Genomic DNA, 14,580 nt, shown 5'->3' with positions numbered 1-14,580 from the left:
TTACTGTCGTGTCTATGGCTGGGCAACATAGCTACGATAATTTTGTAAAATCATAATATTTCTTTCACCCTTTCATGGACAATCAACATATTTCAACATTAATGCTCTGAAATGACTCTATTTGCACTAAATAAATACAAATATATCCTTTTTATTATATACAACAATATAACAGTGCAAAGTCATAAAGAGCCATATTTACTTATATGTAATGTTTACTAAATATACACTACTGTTAATAAGTTAATACTTTTATTCAGCAAGGATGCATGAACTTTCTATTGATCAAAGAATCCAGAATAAAAAAGTATTATGGTTTCCACACAAATATTAAGCAGCACAGCTGTTTTCGACATTTATAATAATAATCAAGTTTCTTGAGCAAAAAATCAGCATATTAGAATGATTTCGGAAGGATCATGTGACACTGAAGTCTGGAGTAATGATGCTGAAAATTCAACTTTACATCACAGGAACAAATTACATTTTAAATTCCATTCAAATTAAAAACAGTTATTTTAAATTGTAAAAATATTTCTAAATATTGCTGTTTTTACTGTATTTTTGGTCAAATAAATGCAGCCTTGAGGCACGTAAGACACTTCTTTCAATACATTAAAAAAATCGTAAAAACGAATTGTATAATTAGTCTGGCTGCATGTTTGCATTTTTCTTATTTTTATTCTTAAGTTAATTTTTAAAGGTATAATGCAGGGTTCCTCAAATCTTGCCCTGGAGGGCCAATGTTTAGCTCCAACCCTGACCAAACTCAGCTACCTGTGATTTTCTAATGAACCTGCGGGCCAGATTTGAGGATCCCTGGTATAATGAATGTTTTCTTCTCTGTGTTCAGGTGATGTATGGGCCACGGAGTGGAGAGCGCTTCAACCCACCTTCATTTATGCAAAGGGACCGATTCAGCCGCTTCCAGCCCACCTACCCATACCTGCAGCAGGACATCCACTTGCCGCCCACTATCTGCCTGTCAGATGGCGAGGAGCTGCCGCCCTACAAGGGCCCCTGTACCCTGCAGCTCAGAGACCCCGAGCAGCAGCTCGAGCTGAGCCGTGCGTCCGTGCGCGCGCCCCCCAACCGGACCATTTTCGACAGCGACCTGATAGACGTTTACGTGCACGGAGGCGGCCCACAGCCCCCGAGCACCAACTCTGGCAAGAGTGCCTCGAACTCGCACGTGGAGGGGCCGCCGCCCACCTATAGCGAGGTGATGGGTCAGACGTACCCAGGCTCCGCCTCCTTCCTGCACCAGCACAGCAATAACACACCACCCTCCAACCAGAGGACAGCCAGCCGCCCCGCCCAGCCTTGCGCAAGCACAACCCTGTTCGTCAAGGTCAAGGATAGCCGGCGCGACAAACCCGTGTGACTAGGACACACCTGCAGAGGGCAGTAGAGAGCGTGTGCCGTCACCTGTGCTCTCTAGTACTTCCTCCTGGACCTAAAGGGGAGTGGCTTCACTGTTAGTACACTCCCCTTGCACAATTTGAATCGAAAATTGAGGAACCAAGTATACAAAGTTTATTTTTTGTATTTTTATTTTTACTTTTTTGCTAGAACTTCGGGGCCTTGTATGGATGTTTGGGCTCCTCGGCTAAATCTCTGTTTGTTTGGTTTTGTATGCTTTCCTGTATTTAAAGAACACGTGTGTTGGCACAGATTGTTTGCGTGAGAGACCACATAGGTCATAGGATTGAGACATTTTCTATTTGTTTGTGCATTTCCAGGACTCGTGCACAAAAACTGTTCACAACTAATCAAAATTGAGTGCCATGAAAAAATCTTAAATCTTGGGGATGTGACTCACAACAACAACAACAAAGCTTTTATGTTGCACTTATTCTTTAAAGAGTAGAAACGCCTACCCTTAGTTACTTTTCATATGTCAAGCCACATGGTTCCTGGTATTTGTTTTCCTTCCTTTTCACGTTTCGTGTTTTCCTGAAATGGAGATGTAGAACTCTGATCCAGCCTACCTGAACTGCATCATGGCACTTATTTAAAAAAAAGAGGGGGTTTAACAAGCCGTTCAGATTCCAGATCACTTTTTTCCACCGACCAAGTGAGAGATACTGGCATGGATATCCGCGGATGGAAGTCACGACACGCGCGCCACTTTCATCCTGTCGAGTAGCACTTTAAACTTACGTCACTTCAGCATTGTCATGGGGTCCAAGTGCAAGGGAATCATGGGAACTGTAGTCTTATGCACATCCTGTCCCCTTCTGAGCGAGTGTGTTTGTTTTCCACTAAAAAAAGCATGCGTATTGTTTTTTTCCAGTTATCATACTATACTTAAGTTCACGATCGTATATGGATCTCATATTTTATCTTTTATTCTCCTCTCCTGGAATGCCGTTTTATTCCGAGGCAGCACAGGAACACACTTTTACCTGATATTTGTCATCAGTATTTGTTCTCTTATCAGTTCAAACGAAGCGTGTACCAATCATAACGAGGTACATCCCTCTTTCTTCATTTGAAGTCCGTATTCAATCACACACGTTTGGACTGCTTTCAGACATGCAGATAGTGTTTTTCATCACCCCTGAGCTTTGTAAACCATCAGTCTTTGGCCTTCCCTAGAAAGTCCCTTAGAAAACCTATTTATTAACTAGCTATTTATTAAAGTGACCAGTTCGAGAGGATATTTAGTCGAAGTGGGAGGCTTTTATATGATCTTTTTTCCACTTAAATAGCAGGACTCTCCTATGGCCCATCTGCTTCGGCTCTGAAACCTTGGCTTCCCGTCATTGGCTCTGCTTCCCGTCACTCATTCTGACCGCCGACTTTGAGTTCGTACTGTATTGCTGCTGCCGCTGCTGCTACCGCTACCGCTGCTGCTGTTGTCCGTTCGGCTTGTAGGCCTATGTCCGCTTCCCCATTACTTTTTATATTCGCGTACCAACCGAGACATAGATGTTCGTGCTCTGTTTTGGTTTTCTTCGTTAACATTAGCGCGTTTCCGCTGTCATAGTCATGCTAGGAAAACGAACCCAAATGTATTTTGTACGTTTGCAGCCGAGAGGTTTGCATGTTACTATTTACACGAGCAAATTCGGTGCCTAACAGTCATGTTTAAGCAGACATAGAAACCCACTTGCACTCAAAAGTCCCCACCTTTGTTGTGCCTCACTTCCTATGGTGCTTCTTTCAGTAGTCGGACTCTGTTTATTTGTACGGTGCTGTATATAACTTGAATATATTATGCACATATCCTACCCAATGGGTAGAAAACCACAAGAACGCATTGTTAATACTGTAATATAATGTATAGATAATATTAAAAAGAAAACTTTAACATGGTGGCATCAAGTTTTGTGAATGCCTTCAATTGTGCTTTGTCTTTTTTGTAAAACAGAGTAAAGAGAAATGCTACAGTATGGTCACAGAAATACAAAAAGACAAATTATATTTTTGTTCCTATACAGTAAATGCAAATCTGTTATGTGATGAAACAAATATTCTGATTATAAGGCAGTTATATAAAGGATAACTAGAGCTCTGCTGCTTTTGTAACTTCCAGAGAAAGACTTATAAATGCCAGCGCTTGTCATTTTATTTATTGAAGTTTATTTTGTGACTGCTAGCTGTTGTGTAATAATAACCACGCAGAGTAATAACTCATTGCAACCAACGGAACGGATTGTCGACTTTTGGGCTCTGACACTACACCGGGAAGAAGGTTTAGTGGTTCATATCACATAGCAGCTCAGGGTGAGACACGCATGAGACACATCCGATGGAAACGGTTAACATTCTGTTGTTTTTATGCACATAATCGAGTTGTGTGGTATATAAAAGAGCATCAAATGAGGAAAATGCAGCCCATAGCTGATCGTTACTTGCATGTTCATGTTGTCATTATTTCCTCGGCATAGCAGTCTGGTTCCGAGCTCTCCGCGCCGACAGGCTCCTTTCCAGAAACACACGCTTGAATGAACGAATCCGCGAGCGAGTGAATGACTGCCTGAAGACTTCTGTGGGTGAGTTCAGCGTCTCGTTCCATGGATCTGGAATTTCCCGCCAATCCACAGCAACGTTCTCCATCGGCCTCGAGCGAGATCACATCACGGGACTGTATGACCTATTGTGGACTACAAGCTTTTGTTGTTGTTTTTTACAAGGAGAAACGGTTCAGTGAAAGCGAGGAACGCTGCTGTCCTTACGCCTTTTGATTTGATTTCTATTGTTCTATTTAATTGTGATGTCAGCGGTTTTCAGTTTGAGGTCTGTTAATTGCAATACTTTTACAGGAAAAAGGTGACTTAAAAACCAACTGAAAAAGAAAATCATAAAAAAATAAATACAAGAAGAAGAAAAAAAAACAATAAAACTATTGCTTAAAGATACTGTTGTAGTCCCTCATGAAACGATTCCACGCTTGTTCTTTCGCTGTCATCAAATGGCTAGAGAGAGAGCAATTAAAGTTGAGGAAAAGAACCACAGAATGAGTCTCTTTTGTGCTTTGTGTTTGTCCTTATGTTGTGCTCCTCAAGGTGAACAACAACTGCCTTTTCGGGTGACCATACATCCTCTTTTTTCCCTATTTAAATACAAAAATAATACATATACAATTTCGTATTTTATAAAGTTTGTAGTATTAATCTCTGATGCACATAAAAACAATGTAGTTTTAAAAAAGTAGCTTCTTAATGGAAAGACTATCTATAAACGTTAGAGGCTTTACTATAAGTTATTGCACAAAACTGATGGAAAGCAGCAAATGTGAATGACAGGTGTAGCCTGTAACTTCTAGTAGGCTGATATCTCAGTAATGCATGGTGTTATGGTTCAGTCACGACTTCAGTTTGAAGGTCAACCTCATACAGGTTTTTAGAATATGAAGGTTCGAGATAACATCGTTCCAATAAATGATATAGGCTACTCCACTTTTTTTACATGAAAAAAAGTGTTCGATTTTTAAATAGCCTACATTTTATTGGTGTATTTATTGAGTAGCCTACATTTCAATTTTAAAACAATTTAGGTTGTCAAAGATGAATATTGATGTGGAGTGAGAAATAACTCCACATTAAGTAAATCTTAATATTATTTTAGTCAAATGCTAATTTCTTTTCATGAAATAAACTTCGATAGTGTCATTTTTAGACGTTGCAGATGTTCTACAAAATAAATGTATTTTGTAATGGCTGCTGGTATTATATTTCAAATATTGCTGTTTTTTTTTTTGGGCTGAACGTTACAGCTAAACAACTTACCATTGTCAAAGAGAAAATATTTGTGAAAAATAATGAAAAGTAGTTTCATGTAAATTTTCTGAATTCATTAAATGTTCATTTTGGACCAAGTTTAGATAAAGGAAATAATTAGTACTCCAGGGGGGGCCCTGAGAAAAACATGGTCAGGCAGGTTTCCTCCTCGTAGGGTCTGCCATTTGACTGAGACGATCATTTCCAGCACTTTTCCATTCGATAGGAGAAGCCTTGCAGCAGTGGTCGCCCAGAATCTGCTAAACTTAGTCGAACTGAATCTAAAAATCATTTGATTTGAGTATTATAAAAACAGCTCTGGTAGGAAATGGCAACTTTAAGCATCCACACGGACAAAAACGAAATGCTACAAAAATGTGCTGGACCTTTACATTTTGATTATAATTCACAAATGATTCACATTTTGCTGTTGGTCATTAACCATCATAAAGAATAAATGCTCATTTAAGAAAAATATCCAATATGCATATAAAAAAAAAAAACCTTTCAAAACATTTCAATTTTACTTCATGCTTCGTGAAATGCGTTGATATGTTTATCTTTTTTATTGTTATTGTTGACAGCCAAGTGGAAGATCCATCAGCAGACAATAAAAGGCCTCACAATCCCATCAGACCCAAACAGCCCGAGTGCTTCAGCAGCAGACACATTTACTGCCGGACAATCAGTTCAATTAATAACCTTCATTAGTTACTATGCCAAAGCGAGGAAAAACAGGACTTGAGAAATGTGACACTCCACAGACACCGACAGCTGAACACGAGCTCACATAAATGAAACGCATGAATATGGCAGGAGTGTACTGAATTGGAAACAAGACACAAAGGCTGTTGATGATTCGCAGAATGAACGTCAGCACTATTTGTGAATTTTTCTGTATTACTTTTTTTCCGGTATTTTAAACGACATAAACTGTATTACATCTTAACGCACACTTACAGCTTTCTGACCAACACTCTTTTGCATAATACCTTTGAGTTCGTACTGTATTGCTGCTGCCCGAAAGCTCTATAAGGCATCAAGGCACATCCGAATCCAAATTCTGCTTCACTTGCTGTCTCCAGAGAATTCTTCTGATCGAATTTTGAAGGCAGCATAGATGTATCTGTATATGCACTGCCTTTGACATCCCACAATCCTGTGCGTTCCATTCCATGATGGTTGAGCTAAAAAATAAAGATGGCGTCTGAAAGTTGCGTTGGTGGCGATTGTGTGTAAATGTATATTTCTGACTAACATTTTGCACTTTTGATGATATTTCTAAACGAGAAATCAGTATTATAGTAATTAAATATTCGTTTAGTTATCACCAAAACTCATACTATTTGTGAATTTTTCTGTATTACTTTTTTTCCGGTATTTTAAACGACATAAACTGTATTACATCTTAACGCACACTTACAGCTTTCTGACCAACACTCTTTTGCATAATACCAAGCTACAATAAATTCAAGGGCTGCGTCCGAAAGCTCTATAAGGCATCAAGGCACATCCGAATCCAAATTCTGCTTCACTTGCTGTCTCCAGAGAATTCTTCTGATCGAATTTTGAAGGCAGCATAGATGTATCTGTATATGCACTGCCTTTGACATCCCACAATCCTGTGCGTTCCATTCCATGATGGTTGAGCTAAAAAATAAAGATGGCGTCTGAAAGTTGCGTTGGTGGCGATTGTGTGTAAATGTATATTTCTGACTAACATTTTGCACTTTTGATGATATTTCTAAACGAGAAATCAGTATTATAGTAATTAAATATTCGTTTAGTTATCACCAAAACTCATTCTATTTTGTTGTAGATCATTAATCCGTTACGCTGCCTCAGAAGCCTGTCCGAAATCATTTTCATGAGGTGCCTTCATCCAAAAACGCTGCCTGCAATGGCATTGCCTCATAAGGCAGCAAGTCAGCTGCCTAGGCTTTCAGACGCAGCCGAGATTTTATGACACAACCATTTCATTCTCAGTAACGTATGTGACAAGTCTGTGCAGTTTAGAATCCATAATTGAAATATAATTTCACAAATGCATGAATTGAAAGAGCCAGTGCTATGTGGTAAAGTCAACCAAATATTACATATACGATACTGGACACATTACACCTGCCGTTCTCTTTAGAAAACACACTCTCGTCTTTTAAAAACACTTCAAATAGAGTCCAACGGCTTTCAGCAGACTGTGAGATTTTATATCTAGAAACTATGGTCAACTTATGAATCTCACTTGTGATAGTTTAGCAGATTTTGTGAACAGTAAGTGTAGAGCTTACAGGCTACATTACACTACTTCATATATGCATGAGATATGTTGTTTCCTTAAGTGCATTATATTGTTAAATAACGTGAATCTAAATGAAATTATGGGGGGATAGTCACTTTGTGACTTTCGTAAGTCTATAAACCTATTCCTTTTTCTTCCGGAAAGACACTTTGTCTTTGGTTTCTTGAAGCTTTTCTGTGAACTTGTCTTTCGTTTCCTCCATCCTCTCGGATATACGATCCTTGGTCTCCTCCATTTTCCCAGAGATCCTCTCTTTGGTCTCCTCCATCTTCTCCTGCAGGTATTCCTTCACGGGCGGAGGGGTGGACATGTACCCGTGCGTCCTCAGGTACTTCACAGACAGCGACGTTCCTCCGAGAGTCACCGTGTAGCGCGCAGGTGTAGCGATCTTCAGGAGAGCAGACAAAATCAGCGTCACACTCTTGCAAATAAAGGCTCTTTATTGAAATCTACGATTCCATGAAGAACTTTTAAGATCCATGGGACATTCCCATTGCACAAAAGACTCTTTATTACAGTGGAAAAAGGTTGTTCTGATTATTAAAATGTTCTTCACGCTTAAAAATGTCAATGACATTCTAATGAAATCATTTGAGGTGAAAAGATACTGTGCCTGAAAACACATTTTATTGAAAGTCTCTATCCATTCAATTTTACAAGGTGCAAATTCTTTTGGAAAACTGAACCTATAGTAAATCGCCCTTGATTTTGCTTTGATCTTCATGATATTTAACCAGCCTTTAAGTTCTTTAGAAGGTTATTTTTATCATTCTAATTTGTAAATCAGAACACAATCAACACATTAGTCAATTATTTGATATAATTAATTCACTAGAAACCGACAGGTAGCCCACCTTGTACATGGCATAAGCGGTCAGCGCGTAGCCGCTCTGAGAATTCTCCAGGAGTTTCACCACCTTATCAGGAAACCCAACGTACTCGAGAAATGGCACCAGATTCACTCCTCTACAGACCAAAACAAGACCGGAAGCATAGAAAGACGTTTCACATAAAAGCCTTACATTTCTTAAGGGACAGTTATTCAAATATGAACATTATGTTGTCATTTATTCACATGTTGGTAACCAACCACTTTTGGTGGCCATCGACTTCTATTGTATAGAAAAATATAACAACAATAAATAAAACGGCACGAGGGTAAATAAATTATGACAATTTTCTTATTTTGGTGAACTGTCCTTTTAAGACAATTTCTGCAATTTAGTCATAATTTTTGCAATTTGGTACGGAGCAGTGCATTTTTAGTATTATTTATATACTATTACAGTTTTTATTAATTTTTTGTTTATTTTAGAATTTTTTTGAGCTTTTATTTTTATACTCCGTTTTCTTTTTACTCACTTGTTTTTGTCATTTTTATTATTACTTTATCTAAATATTAATATTTAGGTTCTATTTATTTTCCCATTTACTCATTTTAAGGCTCGAACTTTCAACAAAAATAAAAATGTTGCCTTGGCAACTAACTGAAATAAGCCAATATTTCTATTTTATTTCAATTATCAAAATGTTTTAATAGTTCTCGTTTTAGTTAATGATAACAACCCTGACACTGTGGTTTAACACGATCACGTATTTAAAGTGAACAAAAAGTAGATTTAAAAATAAAAAAAAATAAGATAAAAATACACTTCTTGTTTTCAGAAGATATTGAAAAATCTACTGATATGCAATACTTATTTAAGAATCAAATGTTCAAGTTAGACCAAATGGGCATCTTTAATAAGAGCTAAAGGCTGTGAAGACTGGAGGTGAACATCTGAGGAGACAAACTGATGACTCTGGTCTCGTCTTCTCTGCAGAGTGAGGTCATGCTGAAGGAAACAGCCAATTCTCAAGCATCCATTACTCCCACATTTCTCAAACGTCTAGACAGTGGTGACCCACATTCAGCCAGATGTAATGCAGAGTAAACATTCCAGTGTGTCATTTACCTCAATCCACCACGCGCCATACTCATACAATGACTGAGCAAAGAGAGAATTAACCAGTACCTACCTAACACCCCCCAACACACACCAGCTTAACCTCTCCTACAAAACTCTCACAGATAGTCCTTATTCATTGGTTTGTTTTGTCAGAACCTACAACTTCATGTTGCGCTTCTCATAGGACATTGGCATTTTATTTATCTCGTTTTTATTTCTTTTACTTTAATTAACCAGTCTGAAATATCATCAATAATGATATACTGTATCAGTCAGGCTGATATTAAGAAGCAGATAAATACTGAGAGCACAAAGTGTTGATTTAAATTCAGCAAATTTTCAGTCGCATTAGATCATTTTTATTGTACTTTTCATTTTTATTAAAAAAAAAACAATTATTATAAAATGTTATTAAGATTTACTGCCCACCAGCTACCATTCTCTCTAGACATTAGGGCTGCATAATTAATCAAAATACATAATAATAATATTGTATTATTTTTCTTTAACACTTGAAATATAGTTTTAATTTACAGTAAAATTATTACAACGGTATTATAATAATATTGCTTTTTATTACATATTTGTAATATTTTTATTTAGTACTAAAATAATAATAATAATTATTATTATTATTATTTTATAACCATATTGATAATCTCAAAATTATGGCCAAATTATTCAGTCCTACCAACAAGCACAGCAAACCTAGAATTTCTTTTAAATAGCATTTTTAAACTGTAATCACAAATGTGACCCGGACCACAAAACCAGTCATAAGGGTCAATTTTTTGAAATTGAGATTTATACATTATCTGAAAGCTGAATAAATACGCTTTCCATTGATGTGTGGTTTGTTAGGACAGGACAATATTTGGCTGAGATACAACTATTTGAAAATCTGGAATCTGAGGGTGCAAAAAAAATCTAAATATTGAGGAAAATCGCCTTTAAATTGTCCAACTGAAGTTCTTAGCCATGCATATTACTAATGATAATACATTTTTGATACATTTACAGTAGGAAATGTACAAAATATCTTCATGGAACACGATCTTTATTTAATATACTAATGATTTTTGGCATAAAAGAAAAATCTATAATTTTGACCCATACAATGTATTGTTGACTATTGCTACAAATATACCCCAGCGACTTATGACTGCTTTTGTGCTCCAGGGTCACATATTTATATCAGAAATTTGTCTGCAGATTGTACAGCCCTGCTAGATATTATCAGTTGTTAAATAACCCATAGCGTTCATCACTAAATTGGATTTGTGATTCACTCAGTGGTCTTCGACTAACAAGTATTATTTAGATCTAAATTGACACAGTTGTGATCCATCATCAACTTACTTCATTGCAGCATAGTAAAAAGTGCCGAACCACACTGTAGAGGTCAGTAGGTGCACAGGGATCACGACTTTGCCGTACTGCTTAAAGGTTTTCTTGAATCTCTGAATGAGGCCGCTGGATTTGTCCTGCAGAGGGTCCAGATCCTCCTGCCCTGGAGCAGGGCTTCCCGGATGATCTCTGCTGGTGTTTCTCTGAGAGCTCAGGTGTTTCCAGCAGCTGTGGGCCGCGGGGCGGCTGCGGGGCGGAGGACTGATCTGCAGCAGGACAGCAGTCTGCCGGAAGACTCTAGCGCACACTAACCGCTGCATCCCAAACAAGCTTCTGCTCCCAACGGTCTGCCAACAGAGAGACAAGACCACAGTCTGACAGGGACCTGACTGTGAGAGCAAGAGAACATCCGAAGTAAAGAAGACAAGATCACAAATGACAATGAAGAAAACTCTCTAAGATATAAGCGTATGGTCAGTAGTATGAGATACACCAAAAAACACAATAAACAAAAGTCCGAGACCACATTGAGACTATTTATCGTCTTTATTATTATTTTTATTATATTTAAACGGCAAAAATGTTTTAAAGGGGTCCTATTATGCTTTTTCACTTTTTTGATTTTAGTCGGTGTGTAGTGTGTATGTTTGGGCATAAAAAAGATCTAGAAAGTTACAAATCTCAAAGTCCACTCCAAAGGGAGATATTTCGTTTTTTAAAAATTCCTTTTCAAGAACTACAACGAACGGCTCGTTTGGACTACAGCGTTGGTTTCCGGGGTTTGTGATGTCACAATGTGGCTCATTAGAATATCATTAAAAAGAATTCCCACCTACAGAAATTCGAATGATTGGGGGGTGGGGAGGGGGGAGGTTGTGGTTAGAAAGCTAGGTTGAGTGAGTGCATCAGACGAGACGATGAAGAAGAAGAGCTGCTGCAGAGTTAGTGCATCAGACGAGACGACGAAGAAGAGCTGCTGCAGAGTTAGTGCATCAGACGAGACGACGAAGAAGAGCTGCTGCAGAGTTAGTGCATCAGACGAGACGACGAAGAAGAGCTGCTGCAGAGTTAGTGCATCAGACGAGACGACGAAGAAGAGCTGCTGCAGAGTTAGTGCATCAGACGAGACGACGAAGAAGAGCTGCTGCAGAGTTAGTGCATCAGACGAGACGACGAAGAAGAGCTGCTGCAGAGTTAGTGCATCAGACGAGACGACGAAGAAGAGCTGCTGCAGAGTTAATGCATCAGACGAGACGATGAAGAAGAGGAGCTGCTGCAGATTTAGTGCATCAGACGAGACGACGAAGAAGAAGAGCTGCTGCAGAGTTAGTGCATCAGACGAGACGACGAAGAAGAAGAGCTGCTGCAGAGTTAGTGCATCAGACGAGACGACGAAGAAGAAGAGCTGCTGCAGAGTTAGTGCATCAGACGAGACGACGAAGAAGAAGAGCTGCTGCAGAGTTAGTGCATCAGACGAGACGACGAAGAAGAAGAGCTGCTGCAGAGTTAGTGCATCAGACGAGACGACGAAGAAGAAGAGCTGCTGCAGAGTTAGTGCATCAGACGAGACGACGAAGAAGAAGAGCTGCTGCAGAGTTAGTGCATCAGACGAGACGACGAAGAAGAAGAGCTGCTGCAGAGTTAGTCCATCAGACGAGACGACGAAGAAGAGCTGCTGCAGAGTTAGTGCATCAGACGAGACGACAAAGAAGAAGAGCTGCTGTGCTGTAGCCTCAAATTTTCGGCATGTCTAGAACAATTCTTACAAGTACAACACAACGTAGCTGGGCGCCGCGGACAGACGCCGCCGGTGTGCCTACACTCATAGAAAATAATGTATTTGAATTTTAAAGATGTGGTGTCAACGAGACGCTACGCTACTCGTACGGAGGACAGCTTCCACAACATGAGGGAGTACAGTATTCACCAAAAAGCTTTTGTTGAAAGACAGAGCAAGGGGCGTGGCAGTACTAAAACACCGTCTAAGCTGTTCGCCAATCACAACGCACTGGGACAGCTAACCAATCACAACACACTTTGTTTTTTTGGAAGGCGGACCTTCATCAAAGCCGGAACTAATCGAGCCGTTTGTGCCAGGATGGGGAGAAAGGTATTTTAATCATGTAAATTGTGAAAAATAATGAGTTTTTCGAACCACCAAGCATGAGAGCATGTTCTAGTACACCCCCAAAACAAAATCAAGACTTTGTAAAAGAGCATAATAGGACCCCTTTAAGGAATTAAAAAATAGTGATAAAGGTATTTTAAAAAAGGAGAAACAACATTATATGAAAAAAATGTACTATTTCTAGAAAAAAATAATAAATAATTCTATTGAAGCTCAAAACGCTCTTTGAATCGGTTTAATTTACGATAGAGAATTTTAATATACATTTTATTTTCAATAGTAACAGTTCATGTTAGCTCGAGTGCTGCTGGCATTGAAGAAAACAAAGATTTTCTATTTCAATTTCACTCAAACTGTTACAGTATCTGACGATTTGTTGTTAAGAAAAAAGAACAATAAAAATAGCACTAACCACATCAGTATCTGCCCTAATTTACTTGTATTAAATGATTGGTATTACACTGACATTAGAAGCACATATATTTACATTCATATTTACCAAACAGTTTTCAAGAATACTAAAGATTTGTCCATATTTTCTACTGCCCATTACCAGTGCTGGGGAAAGTTACTTTTAAAAGTAATGCATTACAATATTGCGTTACTTCCTAAAAAAGTAACTAATTACGTTACTTAGTTACTTTTTAAGGAAAGTAATGTGTTACCTTACTTTTGAAATCTGGGCAGGGCTTGCTTGTTTGTTTTTCAAATGTTTAAAAAGTTCTATTTTTGTCAAATATAAAAGCCCTTTCACACCAAAAGTGAAATGAATAAGCCTCAGGCTGAAGGGAAAGTACATTTTCTCTCAGCATGGGGACACCAGAGCTGTCAGTCAATAAATTGGGGAAAAAAGTAACTTGCGTTACTTATTTGAAAAAGTAACTCAGATATCTTCTTGTAAATTAAAAAGTAATGCGTTACTTTACTCGTTACTTGAAAAAAGTAATCTGATTACATAACTCGCGTTACTTGTAATGCGTTACCCCCAGCACTGCTCATTACGATGTGTTAAAGCCTGATTTTATTTGAAGCTTGTGATTCCACTTATTCTTTGGCTGACAACAGACAAACCCTGTAGATTTATAATAAATCCCGTGTATCGTGTCAGTTGACGAGAATTATTGTTCCTACCTTCAATATCCCATCGGTTCAGCAGCTGAAAACATCGAAGAAAACATAAATAAATCAGCTGCACATTTACAAAGACGCTTTAAAGGGGAGAAATCACAGACCGACCTCCCAAAACTCAAGTGTTTCGTATTAACTTGTGAAGTGTTACGGTAGTCACCAAACGTGAGTCAGCTAGCGTTAGCTTTGCTAAGGGATGTCTACTGACTGACCTGCTAAACTAATCAAAGTTGTACCCGTCCTGTGTCTAAACACACAACGCGCCATGAGAAATGTGCACAGCTACATACAGGAGTGATTAGAGCCGGCTCGATGTGACTCCCCTACCACACACACGCATGTATTCATGTCCTTTCTGTCATTCAGAGACCCTGAGCAGCGCGCAATGCGTTGTGGGAAATTGTATATATATATGTGTGTGTGTGTGTGTGTATATATATATGTGTGTGTGTGTGTGTGTATATATATATGTGTGTGTGTGTGTGTGTGTGTGTATGTATA

At 38.6% G+C, this 14,580-nt stretch overlaps 2 protein-coding genes across 9 annotated transcripts in view; one reads left to right on the top strand and one right to left on the bottom strand.

Moving 5' to 3' along the window:
- Window positions 1-4,290, top strand: part of ldlrad4a (low density lipoprotein receptor class A domain containing 4a) — a 106,314-nt gene extending 102,024 nt beyond the window's left edge. For both annotated transcript variants that reach the window (XM_016252034.1, XM_016252035.1), the window contains one exon: window positions 854-4,290. In XM_016252034.1, coding sequence (XP_016107520.1) covers window positions 854-1,384 — 531 coding nt within the window. In that variant the 3' untranslated portion in view covers window positions 1,385-4,290. The remainder of the gene's footprint in view (window positions 1-853) is intronic.
- Window positions 4,291-7,107: 2,817 nt separating this feature from the next.
- fam210aa (family with sequence similarity 210 member Aa) lies at window positions 7,108-14,470 on the bottom strand. 7 transcript variants are annotated; one of them, XM_016252043.1, is made up of 5 exons: window positions 14,083-14,470; window positions 10,836-11,170; window positions 8,382-8,493; window positions 7,796-7,915; window positions 7,108-7,762 (listed from the first exon to the last, which is right to left on the bottom strand). In XM_016252043.1, the coding sequence occupies exons 2-5, from the start codon at window positions 11,141-11,143 to the stop codon at window positions 7,649-7,651; spliced, it is 654 nt and encodes a 217-aa protein (XP_016107529.1). In that variant the 5' UTR covers window positions 11,144-11,170; window positions 14,083-14,470; the 3' UTR covers window positions 7,108-7,648. The 7 variants fall into 7 exon arrangements, with proteins under 7 accessions (XP_016107529.1, XP_016107523.1, XP_016107522.1 ...); XM_016252037.1 differs by having other exon boundaries at window positions 7,108-7,915; window positions 10,836-11,212; window positions 14,083-14,107; window positions 14,188-14,470; XM_016252036.1 differs by having other exon boundaries at window positions 7,108-7,915; window positions 14,083-14,107; window positions 14,188-14,470.
- Between the last annotated feature and the right edge of the window lie 110 nt (window positions 14,471-14,580).

The sequence above is a fragment of the Sinocyclocheilus grahami genome, unplaced genomic scaffold (assembly GCF_001515645.1).
Source record: "Sinocyclocheilus grahami isolate Dianchi unplaced genomic scaffold, SAMN03320097.WGS_v1.1 scaffold1083.1, whole genome shotgun sequence".
NCBI classification, from domain to species: domain Eukaryota; kingdom Metazoa; phylum Chordata; class Actinopteri; order Cypriniformes; family Cyprinidae; genus Sinocyclocheilus; species Sinocyclocheilus grahami.
Note: the sequence above shows the minus strand (reverse complement) of the source record. Positions and strands in the feature narration are given on the sequence as shown.